At 39.1% G+C, this 21,631-nt stretch overlaps 1 protein-coding gene across 1 annotated transcript in view; it reads right to left on the reverse strand.

Moving 5' to 3' along the window:
- Positions 1-18,255, reverse strand: part of NTNG1 (netrin G1) — a 364,680-nt gene extending 346,425 nt beyond the window's left edge. Inside the window, exons 1-2 of the mRNA XM_055584934.1 lie at positions 18,166-18,255; positions 10,409-11,134 (exon numbers count right to left, since the gene is read on the reverse strand). Coding sequence (XP_055440909.1) covers positions 10,409-10,654 — 246 coding nt within the window. The 5' untranslated portion in view covers positions 10,655-11,134; positions 18,166-18,255. The remainder of the gene's footprint in view (positions 1-10,408; positions 11,135-18,165) is intronic.
- Positions 18,256-21,631: the final 3,376 nt, after the last annotated feature.

Raw genomic sequence — 21,631 nt, forward strand, 5'->3', positions numbered from 1 at the left:
CTCAGAGTGGTCATCCGCAGATTTTCTTTGTCATGCACAGAGCCTCTTCTGTAACTTGTACTGACCACATACATTGGATTCTCCTCTCCCTTGAGAGAGTTGCTTAGAAGCATATTCGACTTCATTTTATCACTTCCAAGAAGGAAAGAACAACAGGAAACAAACAAAAAAAGTTATACAGAATGGTAAAAAATCACTGTTCAGACATGACCTGATGATAGTGTCAGCTGCTGGACTTCTCAATGGACATCAACCCTCTGGACCAAAAGGGCTATTTCTTTGCACTAAAACAGCATCCAGCTCAATTCTTCATTTAATATTTTAGAAGTCAGTTCCAAAGTAGGTCTAAGAATGAAAACCAATTCTGGTTTCTTCCTCGGCTCATGTCTTTAATTTTCACAGAACTGATACTATGAGAATCTATTCCCAGAAAGATGAGAAGAAACCTACAACCTGCCAATCTCAGTATAAGTTCTTTTCCATTATGATGTGTGTGAAACAACTTTCATCCTTTTCCCCTTTTGTAAGGAAAGAAATTCTGAAATCTAAAAATGGTACATGAAAAGCTAGTCTGAGAAAGGAAGAAAGAAAAAGAAAGTTAGTCTGCCCATTGGTCTGGGGAACTAAAACCAAAGCAGATTTCACACCAGCCATCTTTATACAAGGAATTGTTTAACTATGCAACTGTCTCCAAAATCACCAATTCTAAGTGAACAGGAACACTTTACTGTGAGTGAATGACAACTTCTCAAAGTTTTAACATTAGAAACAAAAGACTCAAGAGGGCACTCAGATGAATATTTCCTCGCTGTGAGACGACGGCCCCCTGATATCAAAGCCCAGGGCAAGATTACATAAAATTTCCACAAATAAAGGGTATGGAAAATTCTCTGAAACAAGACCTACTTTTCTGGCAGAAAGGATATTCACTTTTGAACTTGATCAACTGATAAATGGGTGGTATCTGTTTAAAAGGCCCAAATATATATCTTATTTTTTTTTTTTCACTTCAATAGAAAAGTTAGAAAAGGGGAAAAAGTACAAAGGAATAAAACTACTACGATCAGGAACAAGAAAATTTAAATGGCCAATAAATGTATTAAAGAACTCAATCTGTTCAATAAGCAAACAAATATATTTTTAAAAAATAAAATGTCATTTTCACCTTCCAATATGTTTGTGTATCAGTGCCAAATTTTAAAAACTATTATCATGGCAGAAAAGGTGCCTGTAATAAGGATAATTTCATCAGTATCCTTTTTGGTAAACTACATAATTTATCTGCTAAGACTCTATATTAGAAGAAAATTTAAGACTAGAGGCCCAGTACTGATGAGGGTCTAGTGACTAGGACATTTCATAAAATGCTAGAGGAAATAAAAATTAACTATCTTTCTGGAAAACTGACAGAAGTTAAAATTCACACCAGTTAATAGCCTTAAAATATAAAAAATAAACAATCTAAATGTCTACAAATAGAAGACTGATTAAAGAAATATCCAGATATTCATATGGTAGAATACTATATACAGAATATCTCAGAAATATAATGTTAAATTTTAAAAAAGGAAGTTATACAAGAATGTGTATCCAATTTTTCCATTTATGTAAGGTTCAAAAACAATACTATTTGTAATTTGCAGGTAAACATCAATATGTAATTTTTGATTATTGCTAAAGGAAAAAGAATATAAAGGAAGATAAAATATCAGAGGGTATAGCACACATTAAAGAATAAGGATCATTTCCCAAAGTTTTTGTTTTGGTTGTGTGTATGAGGATAATGGCTGGATGGCATCACTGACTCAATGGACATGAGTCTGAGTGAACTCCGGGAGTTGGTGATGGAGAGGGAGGCCTGGTGTGCTGCGATTCATGGGGTCGCAAAGAGTCGGACACGACTGAGCGACTGAACTGAACTGAACTGATGAGGATAATGTTTACTGCATTGCAATATAAAATGCATTTCTCACTGTGGATAAATTTAAACCCAAGTTTTAAAACCACAAGTATAGTTTACAAGGTGTAACTTGTTCATCTTCAGCTTATTGTTCCCAAACAGATCTCCTGACTTTTGCTTTCTCCCATGTGGCAGAAACTATCTTCTTTATACCTCTAGAAGCTCTCTCTCATGTCCAGAGAAAAGAGAGCAAGGCCCAGAGAGAGGCGCCTGCCTGAGTCTCACATCTTGATATAAGTCTAACACCTCTTTCCCCTGTTGGCTCAGATGGTAAAGAATTAGCCTGCAATTCAGGAGATGTAGATTCAGTCCCTCAGTCAGGAAGATCCTGTGAAGAAGAAAATGGCAACCTACTCAAGTCTTCTTGCCTGGAGAAGTCCATGGATGGAGGAGCCTGGCAGGCTACAGTCCATGGGGTCACAAAGAGTCAGACACAACTGAGCAACTAACACACACACATCTTTCCCCAAGATTCACTAGAGAATGCTCTGTCCTTTCCATTCAGTAGGATTCCACTCTTGAGAACAAAAGAATACAGCCCAACCCTTTAGCCTCAACTAAACACAAAACAATGAACTCACCATCAAAAAACATGTGCATTTAATATGGGAGAAGAAGAGTAGGTTTAATAAAGAAAACTATACTGATATATGTTCATCAAAGCATTATAGCCAAAAAAAAAAAAAAAGAAAATAACATCAAGTCATCAAGGTACGAGGATGATTAAATATTATATATTTATAATAGGATATTTATAACTATCAAATCATATTCTCTAATAATATATCAATGATATAAGTAAATAATAAAGCTATATTAGCAAATAAAAAAAGATGAAAAATTATATGTGACAGTATTCCATGATTCCCACTTTGTAAAACAAAATGTATATTATATTTAGGGAGGAAGACATAAGAAAAATGACAAAATGATTTCAATTTTGAGTGTGAGGTTTTTCATTTTTTCCAAATGTTTTATTTGGAAAAACATTTTTAAAATATTTTCAATATAAATGGAAAAAATTCTTCATACATACTTTCAGTGTTGAAACTCAAAGTAGATTTTTCTCTCTCATCTCTCTTTTGAGATCATTATAAGCTGCCCAAATTGCAGTAGCTAAATTTTTTGTCTCTTAATTTACTGAGGGAAAAAAAGATTCATGATAAAAACCCTCACAAAACAGAAAACATTCCAGAAAATCAAATACTATATTCAATCAATTGATTAATTAGTTAAAAACATGTTATTATGTATTTGTTACCTGGCAGACTTTATTTTTTTGGGCTCCAAAATCACTGCAGATGGTGACTGCAGCCATGAAATTAAAAGACGCTTCCTCCTTGGAAGAAAAGTTACGACCAACCTAGATAGCATATTGAAAAGCAGAGACATTACTTTGCCAACAAAGATCCATCTAGTCAAGGCTATGGTTTTTCCAGTGGTCACGTATGGATATGAGAGTTGGACTGTGAAGAAGGCTGAGCGCCAAAGAATTGATGCTTTTGAACTGTGGTGTTGGAGAAGACTCTTGAGAGTCCCTTGGACTGCAAGGAGATCCAACCAGTCCATTCTGAAGGAGATCAGCCCTGGGATTTCTTTGGAAGGAATTATGCTAAAGCTGAAACTCCAGTACTTTGGCCACCTCATGCGAAGAGTTGACTCATTGGAAAAGACTCTGATGCTGGGAGGGATTGGAGGCAGGAGGAGAAGGGGACGACAGAGGATGAGATGGCTGGATGGCATCACCGACTTGATGGACCTGAGTTGGAGTGAACTCCCAGAGCTGGTGATGGACAGGGAGGCCTGGTGTGCTGCGATTCATGGGGTCGCAAAGAGTCGGACACAACTGAGTGACTGAATTGAATTGAATTGACCTAGATTTATGGTAAATGCTATGAGGTAGAAAAGCAGTACAATATACAGTCTCTATTGAGCTCCTACTCTGCATCAAGAGAGTATGGGAGACTGTCTCATGTATTATCTCACTCAAAGGATACAGTGGTCTAGATCAAGAGTCAAGATACAGTAAATGCAGGAAACATATGTGTATGTGGGTATATAAATCAATAAGATGAATGAATTGCTAAATGTTACAGAATAGTAGAGTAGATAGATGGGCATATATTTTAATTACATAGTTAAAAGGTCAAGAGATTGACTTGAGCTGATATTGAAAGTCAAAGTCACTCAGTCATGTCCAACTCTTTGGGACCCCATGGACTACACAGTCCATGGAATTCTCCAGGCCAGAATACTAGAGTGGGTAGCCTTTCCCTTCTCCAGGGGATCTTCCCAACCCAGGTCTCCCTCATTGCAGACGGATTCTTTACCAACTGAATTATCAGATTGGCAGTAAGTATACAGAGAAACCAACTTGATATAGACCTTGAAGGATGGGTGGAATAGGGATAAGAGGAGGCTATTTCAAGCAAAAGGAATGTCTTCTGTTTGTCCTGGTAGAAAAACACATGAGATGAGGGACTTCTTGTGTGATGATACTAGTCACTAACGTCAGAGGATCCAGATGCCAGCCTAAGACCCAGGCACAGTTCCAGAGCTAAGTAGAACTAGCCCCAGCACCAAAAGTCTACAGAATATGCCTGAGAGACCTTGAAACAATCCAGACAGACTATGGGGGTTTTTAAGGACAAGAGTTCAACACTTTTAAAGTAGTATTTCTCTAGAGCAGAAATCTTGGGGGAACTGAAGGAGGCAATTCAAAGTTGTCTGCTACAAGGCAGTAATAATGCTGAAGTCTCATGTTTCACCTTTAAAATCTTGCATATGCACATTCAGTTAAATGCCCCTCTTCATCTCTGTGTACAGCTAGAGTGCCAGATATATGAAATACACACACACACACACGCACACACAGATCTAACTTATTAGTCCTATGAATTTTTGCTCCTCTTCCATTCTGCCACATATAAGATGTCAATCTACCATTAACCAGGCCACTAGCGTGTGATTTAACTGCTGTGCCTTCATCTGCTGCAACCCACTCCAGTGTTCTTGCCTAGAGAATCCCAGGGACGGGGGAGCCTGGTGGGCTGCCATCTAAGGGGTCGCACAGAGTCGAACACAACTGAAGCAACTTAGCAGCAGCAGCAGCAGCATCTGCTGCACCCAGCCTTTTTTCCTATCATCTTCTTCAGACACAGTTTAATATCAGGAACTCGGCTACCAGAAGTATTTTCCAAGTGGCCCTTTAATATGCAGCAAAGTAATTCACATTTAAACTCTGAGTGCTGGTCTTACTTCTATGCCTCTGTCCCCAGATTCTGGCTACATGCCCCTATATATTAATTTTGCTTAGGACTCTTTTTTTTTTTTTGCTTCCTTTCGAGGGAGGGACCATATGTAATTTTATTTTGATTCTCACCACCAGCACTACCACCAGGTTCTGCATGTGCTCTGTGTTCTGGTCACTTCATTCCACATACAGTAGTCTGGAGTTACATATGTGCATTAGTCCAACAGAGGCAAGGGCACTTGAGCACACAGAGAACACTGTCTGGGAACAATAAATGACATGAGGCAGGTTTTAGGTTTAGCTAGCCCCACATAATCTTTATCAGCTCCCTCTCAAGGCCTCCCACATAAACCATGCATGCTATGCCAGTGCAGTCTCAACCCAAATCCAGTGTCCCTTCCAATGAGACTGCCAGTCCTAAATCGCTTGGAAATGCCATTGGGTCCTGATGGAAAGTAATTGGAAATAAGGTTGTAAACACTTGGATTTAAAAACCATGCAGAGTACTTTAGACCTGATACATAGGTAACAGAGAGCTACTGCTGGCTCCTTAACAAGGGAATACTTGATACAATGCTATATCAGAAGACCGATCTTCGTCAAACTTAATTCACTGCAAACATAAATTAAGTTTTACTTAGAAATAAGTCTAAACAATGAACTAAACAATGAAGTGTTAACAATGAAGGAACTGAAGATTTTTAAAAATTTCATTCTGGCATAATTCAGGGATAAATCAATTCAAATGAAAGATGTCACTGTTATTAAAACTTCATTCATTTATTAACTTATGTTTCATGTGAACAGAGTGAATTTTTAGGATTATTTGATTATTATATAAGTCAATGTTATTTCCAGTTTTTGGAAAATTGGTATTAATGCCTTGTCATTAAAAACATAATGAAACCTATCAAATTAATTTCTCAAAGGCCACCTGATAGCCACCAGATGGCAACCTGAGCTGATGTCAAGTCAGAAATGTAAGTTATAGGTAGCCCTGAGACTATGCATCCATCACCACTCACTCATCCTGCTGGGTTCCTTTAAAATAATAAAACAGGAAGGCTTTTGTACTACTTTTGAAATTCCATTTGAACATAATGAAATATGCTCTATCCACAATGCTTACAGTAATTAAATTTTTTTTTTCTTAATAGGATTCCATTTGGAAATAGCACAATATGGAATGATCATTAATAGATCTGCTTTGGTGCTTGAATAAATGCCTATCAAGAGCACAGGCACACATTAGTAAATTTCCTAAAGAAAATCCATTTTCATTTCAAATTCTGACATTTTATTTAGAAAAATTATACCCTTCCTTTTAATTATTTCAGTAAACATAATGAGGGTATTGCTAACTACACCTCAGAGTACTTTATTTTCTCCATTTTTTAGTAATATGAGTCTACATGTAATTAAAGGCGTGCTGCATTAATGATGCCGAAGGTCTCCAAGGGAAGCATTTAATGTCCACCTCATAATATTATGCCAAAATTACATGCACAGAAGACATTTTAATAATCTTTGTTTCCTAATTTAGTTTTGATTGGCTCTGAAATCCATAGCTGCACTCAAGGGCTCACATTTCTACCATCATCAGCACTTCTGTGTCATAAATTGTACAAATGCCTATGACTTCTTCCATCTGTAGGCTTCTTCTGAAAGCTTGTGTTTAACTTATCCAGAAAATTAGCCACAGGCTGGAGATAATTGCAGATAATTTTGCCATTTTTAAGCTACTGGGGTGTTGCATGAAGATATGACAACTAAGTTTATCTAAATGCAAAGGACAAGTCATAGCTTTGTGTTGTCACTTCAGCTTTACACCCAGGTTCAGATCATCATATTTGCTCTTTATGCAAACTGAAACAAATTGTAGTCACTCGATGATCTGTATTTTCTGACAAAGCTGTGCTACCTGAAGCTTTTACGCAGCTGAAGGACACAATCTATACTAAAATTATCACAGACTAAAAAAATGTTTTTAATGCTTAACTGTCTTCTACCCTTCATATTCTTCCCCCTTAACAAAAACAGATTTTTTTTTTAGCCATCAACAACTTACAAGGAATATATCAAACTAAATTAAAAAGAAAATGTATGGCCTCAATATACAAAATTCATGCATATACATGTATATGTGTATATCTATTTCTATTCCCCTATTCTACTATCATTAAACAGAAATGGCAAAATCTCCCCAAAAAACTAACATTTAAAATGCTGATACTATTACTATACAAAAACTTAAAATGACTGGGACATTAAAGAGGTATTATGTAGGTTACCTAGGTTAATAAGCAGAGATCTAAATGGAATCATGTGGTCCATTGTCTCTAAAGTCTTACTCTAAAGTAAATGCAGCATTCATGGATGGTCACTGGCATATAATGATGGAGGTGATGCAAAAGGCAGTACAGACTCTTAGTGCACTGTCAATGAAATTCAACTTTATATAAGATAAATTGGCTATGGGAATTATAGGGTATTTCTCTGACCAAATGTCCCCTTGGTGCTCAGAATTGCTAGTCACAGCTAATAAGGGTGTCACTAGCTGAGTAAGTGATTACTGAAACCATTCTGCAGCAAACATTTACATATCAGGGCTGAGCAGTGATTGTGCTTATATGGCAGCTTCCCTGATGTAATAGGCCATAACGACTCTGAGGGAGCAGGTATGGATGCATGTGTCAAGGAGGGGAGAACGTGAAAGTCATAACACAAATGACTTTATGGATTCCCATTAGACCTCGGGCTAAGGAGCACCCAAACAGGTCTGATATGACAGCGTCCTGAAACAGCTTCACAGCCTTGTGTCAGGAACCCTTATACTAAAGAATTTTATGGAAAATACAAAACTGGAGAGAGGATGTGTTGCTATATTAGGTCACTATCTTTGACTTGGTATATAATATGCATACAAGCAGTCCCAAACTTTGTATTTAAAGGGTAGATTATTAAATCTGTTATGCCAATCAAATGTACATTAAAGAGCCCAAATTATGCATTATAGGTAACATCTCATAAATCTCACACTCTCTCTTGAAAAACAATTCTGTTTAATGACAAGCTTAAACCCACCAAGGCTTCTGAATATTTGCATCACAGTAACATGCAGTATTTTAAAACACTGCCCTATGGAGTTTCATATAAACATGTAAATTACATGTATTACTGCACGTGAGAAAGCTGAGGAGTATCATTTTTATCTCTTTTGGTCTCTAACATCACTTAGCCACTGAACTGCTAGGAACTGGCTTAAGAACCTTAGACCATGTAACTGTAAAAAGCAGGCATGAGAAGTTCTATAACGTGCCCTTTCCCACTCAAGATGGGAGAGAGAGGTATGCTGAAGACACCAGGTAAACCCTTCAACATGATGGACAGGAGCAGTGCTGAGCAAGCATTCTCTTAGAGGCTGACATCAGGGAAGCTGCACATTCAAATCACATGTTGAGCACATCATACAGAACCTGTGCAAGTACAAACAGCACTCTGAAAAAGGATCTCTACTATTTTACTTAGATCTGTAAATTATTAAACAATTCCAGAAGAGGCATATTGCTAGCAGGGCATGAAAGCCAATACATAGAGTGTCTTAATAATATTAAGACTTGGCCCAGAACTATCTTCTGCTAAGGACTAGAAGATTGCACCACCTGTCACCTGAACAGCCATTTCACCCCTAGATTTGCAATAAGATCTTAAATTTGACCTTTTATGAGAGATTATTAGAAACCTTATATAAAGCCAACAAATGCCTCTGCTCTCTTTTACAGATTTATTACAGTTTTCCTAATGTGTTTGAATAAATTCCTCTTCTGCGAGTCTCTGGTTTCTAAAAGGCAACTTTTTTGCAAAGCACATACCTGCTTCCCAGAGACGGTCCTCTCTTTGAAATATTTAGTCTTTCAGAGCACTTTAGTCATAGTGACACCTAATAGCCAAGCTCTTTTTCTCACTCTCCACAAAATCAGGTTTAGACTATAATTCAAACCAGTCCCCAAAGGCACTTCTGAAAAATAGCAAGCCCTTAGCTTTTAGGCGAAAAGACTCTTTAGTGCTCAAAATTGTTTCCTGTTACAAAACCTTTTCTGCAGTGCTAGGTCTAAGATGATCTTATGCTAATTTAACTCACTAGGGACTGTGAACAGATGCTACTTTGATTAATAGTTTCACTATCCTGAAAATGCCAGGCCAGGTTCAAGATAATAAAGTCAGGTATGGATACTATTAAAATCTGCCATACCATTACATCTGTTATATAGAGAAAAATGAGATCCCAGTTCATGTATCAAATAAACCCTATGTATAATAATAATAAAACAACATACACCAAATGAACACACTGTTTGAATTCTTTAGCACACTGATTTACATCATTTTAATGATCAAAGTCTTTACTTAACACCTTATGGGCATATTTTCAGCAATGTCTCTAGTAAAAATTTCAATGTGTCACATAGCATTTACCTTACCACCCAGAAAAAGCCTTTTCTATACTATGAAAACAATGAATTATCTAACTTTGCTTATCAAAAGGAGAGTATTTGAATTTGCATGCTCCGTGTCACTACTTTTTTAGGAAACATTTTCAATATTCCAGCCTTTTCTCTGGAAAACCATAACCCTTACAAACAAGAGGCTGAACAAGTTGACAAGACTCTTTCGGAAAAGCTTCTCATGAGGCTTTGGCTCCTGTCTCCTAACCAAGAATTTCCAAACCACAGCAGTTTCCCGATGAGCAAAACCATGACATCTACTCAAGCCTTGAACTGGAGAACGCAGGACTAGCCTTCATTTAAAGATGCATGTGAAGAAACCTGTATGTTTGTAAAGCTGGCTCACCAATGGATTTTATCCTTCACCTATCACATGTGGTCTAATCATATTCCCAGTCTCCAAGCTGAAATTTAAACTTCAGTTAGACTTTTTGCTTTATCATTTATATTCAGTGCATTTGTCTCAGTGAAACCTTTGGTTCGCAGGAAGTATGTCAATCACACTGTGCAAACTGGAATTCCAGGTGGTGCAGGCCTCCACTGAGAATGCAACTAGCCTGTTAGCACAGATCTGCCACCTGCAGATTCAGCTCATTGCCTGAGTTGAGTCTTCGCACTCACCACATCTGTATGCACATACAACATGCCCGCACTTAACATGAAATAAGCAATTCAAAAAGGTTGTCTCACCATTGCACAGAACGTCTCAGGAGGGTCTCCACAGGTAATGTCTGGAGGATCCAGTTTCACTTTCAGATATTTTGTCATGTCTGTGGATTCCGGCTGACAGGCCATGTAATCCCAAACTTTCCCTTCTTCGGTATAAATCTGAGTCTTACACACATCATAATGTCCCCACACTAAAGGGTAGGGCTGCATCACTGAGGACACTGTAACCCAAAGGGCATGAATTGACAGGAATCTTGACAAATACATCTCTAAATTCTTGGCAATCTTTGTGGTAACTAAAGCAGCTTATCTATGTCTATACGTAGGTAGGTTTGTATATTAAAAAAAGAAAAAGAAGATGAGACTTCAACGTAGATTCCAAAATTAAAAGTGAAGGGTTCATATATTGCACATGTTCAGGTATATTGAGGACTTTGGTGGAAGCCTAGCATACTTGTGCACTAGGCACTAGCAACGACTTGCAGCTTTTTCATCGTCCTAGAACGTATCTATTAGCCTTGGGTCTAGCTTGGATTTTTTATAAAAGATGTCCAGTAGCAGATAAGGATTTATCAAAACGATGGCTCTCCTATTGTACATCCAATAACCCTGGGTGCTTGATGCTCACAGTTCACAAGGGATGCTCAGGCGCACTGAGGTATCAGTAGCTACAGCAACAGGACGAGTGTCTATCGCTCGGTGTCTGCTTCCCATCAATCATTCTTCTCTTCTGGCACCAACACCCTTCTAGAAACAATAAGAATAAGAGTTATTGTCCCACAATCAATGCATTACAAAATATATGATATGTTGACATTTGGGAGGTTAGATGCAATATGAAGCAAATTGGTGTAATATGGATAACCTTTACTCAGCTGCTTTGCTAGAATGAGCAAACCACAGAAATCATTCACATTAGGAAGAATTTTGATATGAAGGATTTAACTCTTCCATAACAAAGACAGATGTTTGTGTTCCAGGTGACTTACAGGTTTTCACTTCAAAAACTATATTCCCATCTTGACAATACTGAAAGCAAGCAGCTAGATTTAAACATCTCTTCATATATTGTAGTGCTGGAAAATCTTCCAGAGGAACAATGGGGGAAATGAGTGCTTTTATAACAATGGCAAAGAAGTGACAACTACTTCTATGCCTTTTGTCTCTTGGCAAAGAGACCCTAAAAATCTACAAATTCCTTGTGCATTTCTTAGCTTTTGTTAACTGGAGTGAAAAAGCAGCATTGTTAGCACAAGCCTGTCCCTTTGGATTTGCTCATTATATTAGAAGAATTTAGCATCTTTTGTTTAGTTGCATTTAGTGATAAAGATAACTTGGCTCTCTGAAAAAAATATTCAAAAATAAAACCAAAGCAGCAAATTGTCCTTTCATAAGAATTTTCTATTTTCTTACATCTTTTTATAGCCATTACATCTGCATTTGCAGTTACTCTCTGTAACAGAAGAAGGGAATTTGTCCCAAAGGCAAATATAATACACTGCTTTAAAACTAAAAGCTCTGTAGTAAAACGCACAATTTAAAATGCACATATAAAAATAGCTGAGGGTGAGTTAACAGGCCATGAAGCAGAATAATATGGCACTAATTCTAAGAGAAAATAAAAATTACTGTTTAAAAGTACTTTTGGCTAACTGATAATACAGCCTACATACTGAGTACAAGTCATTGATGAGTTTAACTGGCAACTTTTCTCTTTAGAGATCACTGTCTAAATGGAAACAAACAATAATATTTGGAATCCAGATGTAAGAAGAGTGCATTTGCTTAATTAGCTGATTTATATCGTCACAGTCCCAATAATTAAGTATTTTTTAATGTGAAAAGACAAGCCTACAATTTTAGGAAATACCATATAGACCCTTCAATTCACACTAAGCAGTTTAAATATGGAAGTTCACTGTCCTCACAGAATCTAATAGAAGGAATCTACTATATTTAAATAATACACCATCTTAAAATGAACTAAGCCACAAAGACTATGAAATGCCAACAGATGGTTGAATTGTGTTTCCATAGCAAAGTAATTTATAATAATTGCTTTATGGATGCAAGTGCAATTTTCATTATATTCAATTCATAAAATGTTATCATACTGCTGCAATTTGTGATATTTTCTATTAGGAAAAATGTTGAATATTTGAGTTCCTATGAAGCAATAATTAGCAGTTTGTCTAAACATGTATAAACTACAGATTTGAATCTGCCTCTTTTTGTAATGTAAAGACTATATTGTGCTCAGTACATTTTGAAATCTTAAACCAAAAAGAAAAAAAAATCACAGAGAAGTAAATGTGGCTACTATAGCCTTCTGCTTTTCTCCAGATTCATTAGTAATTTTAAGTTGATACTTTCAGAAGCAGCTGACATTTTGACAATTAATAATCTGAAAAGGTATTAAAATAATACAAATTTGCATTTTCTAGATGCATTTTCAACTGCATTTACTACTTTATTATAATAAGAACAAACACTTTCATGGAAGGGGAAATGGAAGGGAGAGCAAAGTAGGCATTATAACTGAAGCAGTGTAAAATCGACTACACCAGAAATTATTAACTTAAATTCTTAGTTTCAAATACATAACAACATGTTAATCAGCACCATATACTCTTAAAGACCTGAGATGAACTGCTTTGAGTTTAAAATGAGTGAGCACAACGGCTAATTTTTAATATATTAAAAATATACCTTAAGTATATATTTGAATTCTGAGATTAATAACATTTTAATCAATAAATATTATTCCCCCTAATCTGCTTATTCTTCACTACTGTCTTCATCCACTTTTTTGCCTCAGTTGAATCACACAATGAAGGATGACCATATAAATTTATGTTAAAAATTTGGTCACTAAGGAAACGTATGGGAACCTGGTACTATTTCCTGACACAAGAGCAATCCCAGTGCAACGAATTCTCATTAAAGTACACCAGAATTATAATGATGGTCATTACACAGAATTATGGACTACACCATTGATCGAATTTAGAAAACTGACAAAGAAAAATGCAGAGGAGTGCAAGACATTTGAATATTAGGCAGTTGCGGGACTGTGCGACAGACATTCTTGACAAGAAGCAGCCAATTATAGCTTAAATTTCTGGCACATAACCAGTTGTGATTAATAGTTTTCCATTACATTACAGACATATTATTAATGTATTAAAAATGTCAAGCTTTGGCAAGCACTAACATGGCATGGCTCAGTTAGTCTGCAGAATTTACACTTAATGAGCTCCCATTGACACAGGAAAAGATATTGACCGCAGCATATTACAGATCAGAAGCAGAGGGGTCACTAAGCTGTTCTTTAACATAATTATTTGATTTCATTCCAACTTTTATGTTTGTAGCGTCACTTAATATGTATCCTTCACATTAGGATCTACTTTTCATTGCCATACACTTCAAAGAAAATCCTCGTACTTTAAAATCAGTAAGAAACTAATAAATCTATGAACTTCCATGCCACACAATGGAAAAGAAGCCCCTGTCAAAATCAGGAATTTTCTATTAAAGTATAATTAAGGAGTTTTCAAAGAAAATAAAATGATTTTAAAATAGAACATGATTTACCCCTTAACCTCTATTACCTAACGGCACCAGTTCCCATCTGGCTGTGCTTTCAACTAGGTTAAAATCACCAATAGCATCTTCAAAGCTAGGTCATTACAGCAAATAGCCAGGCAAACCGATTATGAGGACAGTCAATGACATATCTGGGGATTTAATATACCAAACCAATTCCTTCTTGCCCATAACTGAACTAATTGCCAAGTAACGTGGACTTTGAATGTGTCTCAAGTGCTCGCCTAAATGTGAGCAGCTTCAGAAGAGCTCTGCACAGTCCCATTTCTAGTTCTTAACTTTGTGAACCCTGGGAACTCACTGTAATCGAATAGTGCCATCATCTCTACCTGTGCACTAAAATATTAGGAAGTCCTCTTTGATAGAAATACCCATTAATATGCCATGAGTACTCCACAGACCTCTGACTGGTGTATAAATTTGCAAAGCCAATATGAAAATATAAAGTTATGTCATGCCCTCAAGTTGATAGATGTTACTGATCTGGACTAAAATGAGCTATAAAATGGCTTTGCATACAAGGAACACATCTTTTCCCAGGATTCTGTAGCTAATTCCCTTCCATCTTCTGTTAACTTTGCACAAGTCATTTCACAGGTCTTTTCTTTCATTAGAAAAGAAGCCTCCTAAATATTACATGGAAGTAATAATGATCAAAACTACAGACAATTATACTCTAAAAACAACTGCCAATTTCATCAACAAAGGGGAAAACATTGACAGTAAATCCACTAACTCTAGCTGGCTCTCAAGATCCATTCTATTATATAATCTCACAAGGAGGCGGGGGTGGTGATAGTAGGCTATTTATTCCATAAATACTCAGCTCTCAGGGGCACCTGAAATAGACAGCTATTGACTCATTCCTCATAGACATTAAGAATTTTATAAATATGCATGTTTCTGAATGGGAAGGAACAAAAAGAACATTGACTATAATCATAGTCCATTGAGTGAAACATACAAGGAGATAAAGACATACCCAAATTCCATAACATATCAAAATTAGCAGCTTCCAACACTGTCATAATGAGACTGACTAAATGGGATATTTTAACATATATTAAATGCTCTCTGCATTTATTTATGTGTTGTGAAGAAAGCATATTCTAGTCATCTTAATGGGAGACATTTGCTTCTATCCTTTTGTTAACTGTCTTTCAAGATAAAGAAATTTTACATGTACTGCAACATCATTGGCATATTTTACTCATACTTGATTGGGTATTATGAGCAACTGCCTATCAAGAGATTCTTAATAAAACCAAATAGCACACCTTAGTATTTGAAAGATCTCTGCTTTCACCAAGAGAATAATGATTAGGGAAATTAGAAAGCATATATTTTGCAGGATGTTTAGGGATGGAATAATACATAAAATTATTTCATAATCAGTTAAATCTAGAATAAATATGCTGTTTTATTAATGTAGAACAACAAATCTTTCATTGTCTTGTAGGAAGTTCAGAAATCCAAGGTTTCAAGTACACATTTGAGAAAGTCTACACCCACCTAAAGTTTTGAAACAAAAATCTGGATTCTGAAGATAAAATTGTTTTTAAAAGTACACTAAATCTCTTACTGACTTATAATGTAATTCAAACACACACATTTTTCTGTTAACATATAATTAATTTTCTGAGTTGTACAAAATTTTCTTTCCAATTGACTTGTTCTTTTTGTAACTTCTAAAACTCTCCAAATCTTTATGACAGTTAGAAAATTTATCAACCAAGTGTGTAATGGTTTAATTTTTTCAAATTAGTATATGATTTGTTTGTTTGTTTGTTTTTCAGAATAATAACAGAGGCAAAGACAAGTAAATGCACCACTTACAAACATACATAAGGAAACAGAAAAAATATATTAGCCTCCTTCTAAAAAGCTAACCTGAAACACATACATCCAGTGAAAGCTGACAAAACAAAAATATCACTAGGAAAAACAGCTTTATGTGCATATAAAATCAACATCAACTGTTTTCTTACAAAATGTTAGGATCACCTTTTTAAATTTTCACAATAGGAAGTATCGCCAAATTAATAGCCAACTATATGGAATTTTGAATTCCCTTATGTTGGTCTTCAGTGGTGAAACAGATCTTATTTCATGGCACCCGGAAAAAAATAGGAGATATATCCCTTATGTATGTAAGCTAGAACAACCTTCTGTATGAAACACTTGCATTTTTTTTTCTTTGCATGCTAATCCACATACAAAGAACCAAATTTCATCCTAAAGAAAAACTTAAAGTTACTTATCTTCCAAAAGATTCTTGAACAGTTATTGAGCTGATCTTCCTTTGCCAAAGAGAAAGGGGGTGAGGGGAATTTAAGGCATTCAAAGTGGCAGTTCAAAATACTTATATGAAACCTGCAATTGTTAATTCCCCAAAGGTTAGAGATGACCTCAAGGACTAGACAAATCAGAAAAATGTTGCCCCTACTGTGAAAAAGGGAATTTCTGGAAAACTTTTTTCTAACAAGCTGAACCATTAGGTATATCTGAATAAATGATTTTGTTACAAGATTTTTCTATTTTCCCCCCAATTCTGTAAAATAAAACTTTCAGTATTTTCAGTCATAAAATAGGGCCTTATTTCTAGAGCAAATCCACTGCCAGATACACCATATGTTTAGTGGAATTCTGAATCTTACTCAGAATTTTCCATTCCAAAGACTGACAAACTGTTATGATAACGAGTGGTTCCATTACCATTCCCTGGGAAGAATGGGGGAGGAGGTGGAAAACAAAAGCCTCTACACTCTGGGAATCTGTACCTGATGTGAGGGTGGAAACGCAATCTCCAACTTTTCGAAACAAAGTTGCTTAAAATCTCCACTAGGAATTTTCCTCCCCTCCCCTGTAAAATGACAGCCTCCTAAGTGGATTTCTCGAAAAGAAAAAAGAAAAGAAAAAGGTGGGGGGAGGAGTCTCTAAAGTGATGTTACTAAAACAAACAGCAGAGGGCGCAGTTTCTTTTTTTATCTAAGTTTTTCTGTGTATGAATCACTTAATTGGTTATTTTGGGCCCAATAATACTCAGTATTATTTGTATTATATATAGACATCCACAGATCCATACAGGAGAGCAATTCAATGTCCCTAGCCGAATCCATCAACTGATTAATGCAATGCTAGTAAAGAATCTGAGAAAATATTCCAAACAACATTCCTATACCAAGTCTTTCCCTCTATCAATTTTCCCTTCTCCCCAGCTGCACAACATGGGATAGTAATGCTTTAATCTCGCACCAATAAAGGAGATTAAAAGAAAGGAACTTCAAAAGCTCAGTGTGGCCACCAGCTTCACAGGGCCGTCAAGAGGGCAAGTTTTTTTCCCCAAGCAAGGACAACTGGCAAATAAAGAAAGAAAATAAAGAAAAAAGAACCCTCCGATGCTTTATGTGTGGTCAGGTGTGTGTGTGTGTGTGTGTGTGTGTGTGTGTGTGAGAGAGAGAGAGAGAGAGAGAGAGAGAGAGAGAGCGCGAGCGAGCGACAGACAGTGGGGAGCGAGCTGTGTGTCTGTGAGTCCGTCGATGGAAGCACGGACCCCGCGCCCAGGCACTGAGTACAACACACAGACTCGTAACCTGCCCGGGGCGCACACCAGGAAGACGTGTGTGGGTGTGAGAGTGTGCGGGCTGTGTGCGCTCAGAGGTTCTGCGCGCTGCCTCCTCAAGGCGCTTCACAAAGTTCCTCGCCCACCCGGAGCCTTCCCTCCCGCCTGTGGACTGCGCTGTGTGGGGTGGGGGTGGCGGGGAGGGGGAGTCGGGGGGAGGGAAGGAGGAAACCAGGGGGAGAGGGGCAAAGGGAAGACGCGCGGGTCGCTGCAGGAGCGGGAAGCCAGCGGCACTCACCGTGGGGCCCGTTCGCTAGGCGCCGGGCTGGAGCCCAGCCGACGGCGCGGGGCGGCGGCTGAGCCCAGCCTGGTGCGCCTCGGGCGGCGGCCGCAGCAGCGGAACCCCGGGCGGCGCTGGGCGGGCGGCGGCTCTTACCGCCGAGCCATCTCCGAGGCGCGGACGAAGCGGGAGAGCTGGGGGTGTGGACCCGAGCGCCGCGGCCCGGCCGCCGCACCCCGAGGTCCCGGTTGCGCCGGGCTCGTGGCCGAGAGGACCCCACGGACGCAGAACCCCGCGCCCGCCCGCCAGTCCCCGCCGCTTAATTACCTTCGCCTCTGGCCCCGGAGGAGGGGGGGCAGCCTCCTGCACGTCGCCCCCTCTCGGAGCCCTAGCCGAGAGGGGGAATTCCTTCCCGTTGACGTCCTCTTCCGAAATGCAAAAGATCAGTGACTTTGACAGGTAGATGAGGGGGAGGGAATAGGGGTGGGCGGAGAGGAAGGGAAGATGAGAAAGGTGCCTCTCCCTCCAAAAATATAGTGATATTAATAATGAAATCGCAGCCTTCGGGAGGTCTTGCCAGCCCAGTCCTCTGCTTGCCGGGTCTCCTCCGCGCCTCCTCGCGCCAGTGCCTCTGCCACTTCTCGCCTTAAACTTTACTGAGGGTTGTTTTTTTTTTTTTTTTTCTCTTTCTTTCTTTTTTTTCCCTTTTTTTTTTTTTTTTAAGCTGCAGGACGACTTCCTGATTTCCCGGGGATCAGAACCAGCGGTCCGGTGGTTCTACTCCGCTTGGCACAGCTTTCATTTTATTTCAGACGAAGACGTTGAGCTTACTCAGAAGGGACATAAATCAGGACAATTAGCATTGGCGCCAAGAAGATCCTCTAGTACCAATTTCGTCCGGGCTTCCTTCGCGCATTCCTCCACTCAAGTCAGAAATGTCACTGCACATAGCGTTGATGGCTGCGAGACGCGACGCACCCAAAGTCCATTTGATGAAATATACATGGCCCGCGATGCTTCTGGATTGCGGTTCCCGGGCTCCCCGCCCCCGCCCGCGGCGCCTGGCCGGACCCTGCTCCGAGCCGGCTGCGAGCTCTCTGCAAACTTAGGGGCGCGTACAAATTAAAGAGTGAGCTCAAGGGCCGGAGAAGAGAAAGAAAGAAGCAAGCCGGGGAAAACTGCAGCCCTTGGAGGGGTGGCATGTACGTTTCACTTAAAAGCAGATCTTCTGCAACTGCCAGCAAGTGGAAGGATTGCAAACCTTATACTACCTCGAGACCTGGGCGCTCCGAGCGGTCCTAACTCCGTCCCGCTCGCTCTAACCGCCGCTGCCGCCGCTCCAGGACCTCGGAGTACTGAGGCTCAGCGACCACCCTTCACCTCCCCCACCCTTAGCTCGCCCACCCGAGCGCGATTTCCAGTATCTCTTCACGTACCTTCCACTCATGCCCGCGCCCGTCCCATCCCTCACTCCTGGCTCTTCTCTAGAAAACCTTCCCTAAGCACACCCCTCACTCCTAGCTGTGATCTCAGTGGTGTTTTTCAACCAACTATTCCCTTGCCCAGCCAGCGGCCCCTGCAGCGCAAGCCTCGAACTTCTTTATTTAGAAATTCATTGTTCTTCGGAAAGTTGAAGAGAGAGCTGTGCTTTGCTGGCCTCTTCAACACTCTGAAGAGAAAGACAAATGCCCCCGCTCCAAGCCTTCTTTCCCTCGCCAGTGGGGGCTCAGACTTACCCGGGATCTCATTCATAGCTAAACACTAACGTCAAGGGGGAGGGTGGGGATCCACTTACTTACATAGGGAGAGACTTTAATTAAAAAGACTATTGCAACAGGGCGGGGGGAAAGCTCTGATCTCACAAATCGGTGAGCATCTCAAAGTCAAACAGAAACGGGCTTCTGTATGGTAAAGGGAATAAGCAGTAGGGAAAGCTGGTCAGATGAGAGGTGAAACCAGCTGGTTTGATAAGAATTGTGTCTTTGTGGTACACCGATTTGGGGGATAAACTGACAAAAAAGCATGTTCTGCATTTTAGTGTTTGCTTCAGTTTTGGGCCAAGTTCAGTGGGTGGGAGAGAAGTTGAACTCAAGTTTGTTAAAGACAAAGCAGAGGATAAGAAATGGCAGTTGTGAACACTTGGTCACTCGCTTCATGCCTCACAACGGAAGCACGGAGCTGAGGGCAGAGAGTGCTGACTAGGGGTGGTGTGGCAGAAGGGTGCACAGGGGAGAAGCTTGTTGAACTGAGCCTGTAACGGATCCTTCTTGGCCCTGAGCAGCCAGAAAGGAGGCAGGAATTCCAAGCACCCTTACCCTAGACCCTCTAACACCTGAGAGGCCATCCTGAGAGGTGAATCCTCCCTCAGCTGACTCCCTCCAGTTCAGGAATCTGTGACTTCTTTGCTTCCCTCCTTCCCACTTCCACTTTCAAGCACTGACGGTGAAGAAAGGAGTTATCTGCAGGGGTAAACGCCTCAAAGGCATTCTTAGACAGTGACCCTTCGCCAACTCTCTACCCAAGCTTCTCCAGAATCTAAATATACTGATTATAGGGAGATGCCACTCACCACCTAACCCTCCCTCTTGGGCTACCAGAGCCTTGACCCTTCTGAGAAGCCAGTACAGCCCGAGAAATAGCACCCACAGGAGCTCTCTCAAGTCTCAGTGGCCTTCTGGCCTGAGCACTGAGATACACACAGCTTTCATCCTTACATTTCCCTCCTGCCCTTTTCTCTCAAGCCAAAAAAAACTCCGTCTGAGTTTCCATTCTCAGTTTTGTTTGATCATTTTAGGTGTTTCTCCAGTAAAAATAAAGAAAAGAAATCTGTCCAGAGATTAGGAGATTCTCTTCTAGGATATACCAAGATCTTTGTGATATTGGCTCCCAACCTGGAGAAAGCTCCTTTTCCAGCTGTCAAAGACTCAGAACTAACCTCCTTTCCCCTCTTCCTATACTATACCTTTCCACATTTCCAGGGTCTCTTTGACTTGGAGGAAGACATCAGTCCCAAATAAGTCCAATATGGGAACGGGGGACCCTCTCCAGGTAAGTAGCTTCTCCCACTCCAAGAGTAATAGTCTTCCAGGGGTGAATTTTTCTCTCAAACATCTGCTCTGATCTTCTCAGATTCAGTAAATTACGAACTAAACAAGTCAAATAAACTCTGAGCAGGAAATTTGAATCCTCAAGGAGACTTTCAATATTAAAACCCTTTCTCCTCCAGATCGTGATCCCTCCTCTAGTGGGGATTGGGGGGAAGGACATTTTCTCCAAAAAAAAAAAAAAAAAAAAGTTTTGGGTGGATTTGAAATACCTTCTTAAAATGAGATACTGTGAATTTACATTTTAAACCAGCTTTCCTGAACTTACCTATGCATATTTATTTACATGATTAAATAAAGAGCAATCAGAAATTTACCTAGCTATTTTCTTGGCATCTTTTCTCCAGCATCCTTTGCTTCTTCCACTTGTACGTGTATATGCATGCATATATATACACATATATGTCTATATACATTAAACATATATGTATTTAACTTTCTTTGAAAGAATGATTTTTTTTTTTTACTTAAACTTTCAACTCTTCTTTCTCTCCTTTTAGAGGAGAATTATTTGATCTTTCAATTCTCTGACTTCAGATCTTTGGCTGGTTTCCATGCATTCCTCATTCTTCTTCAACTTAGATTTTCATCTATTTGTAATTCTGTTAGGTCTCTATTGTTCATTTTTCTAGGTTATTAAAACCTGCTTGAAAACCTTCTTTTTAGAGATTTAACGGGGTTGTTTAAAT

This window comes from Bubalus kerabau, chromosome 6 (assembly GCF_029407905.1).
Source record: "Bubalus kerabau isolate K-KA32 ecotype Philippines breed swamp buffalo chromosome 6, PCC_UOA_SB_1v2, whole genome shotgun sequence".
Lineage (NCBI taxonomy): Eukaryota > Metazoa > Chordata > Mammalia > Artiodactyla > Bovidae > Bubalus > Bubalus kerabau.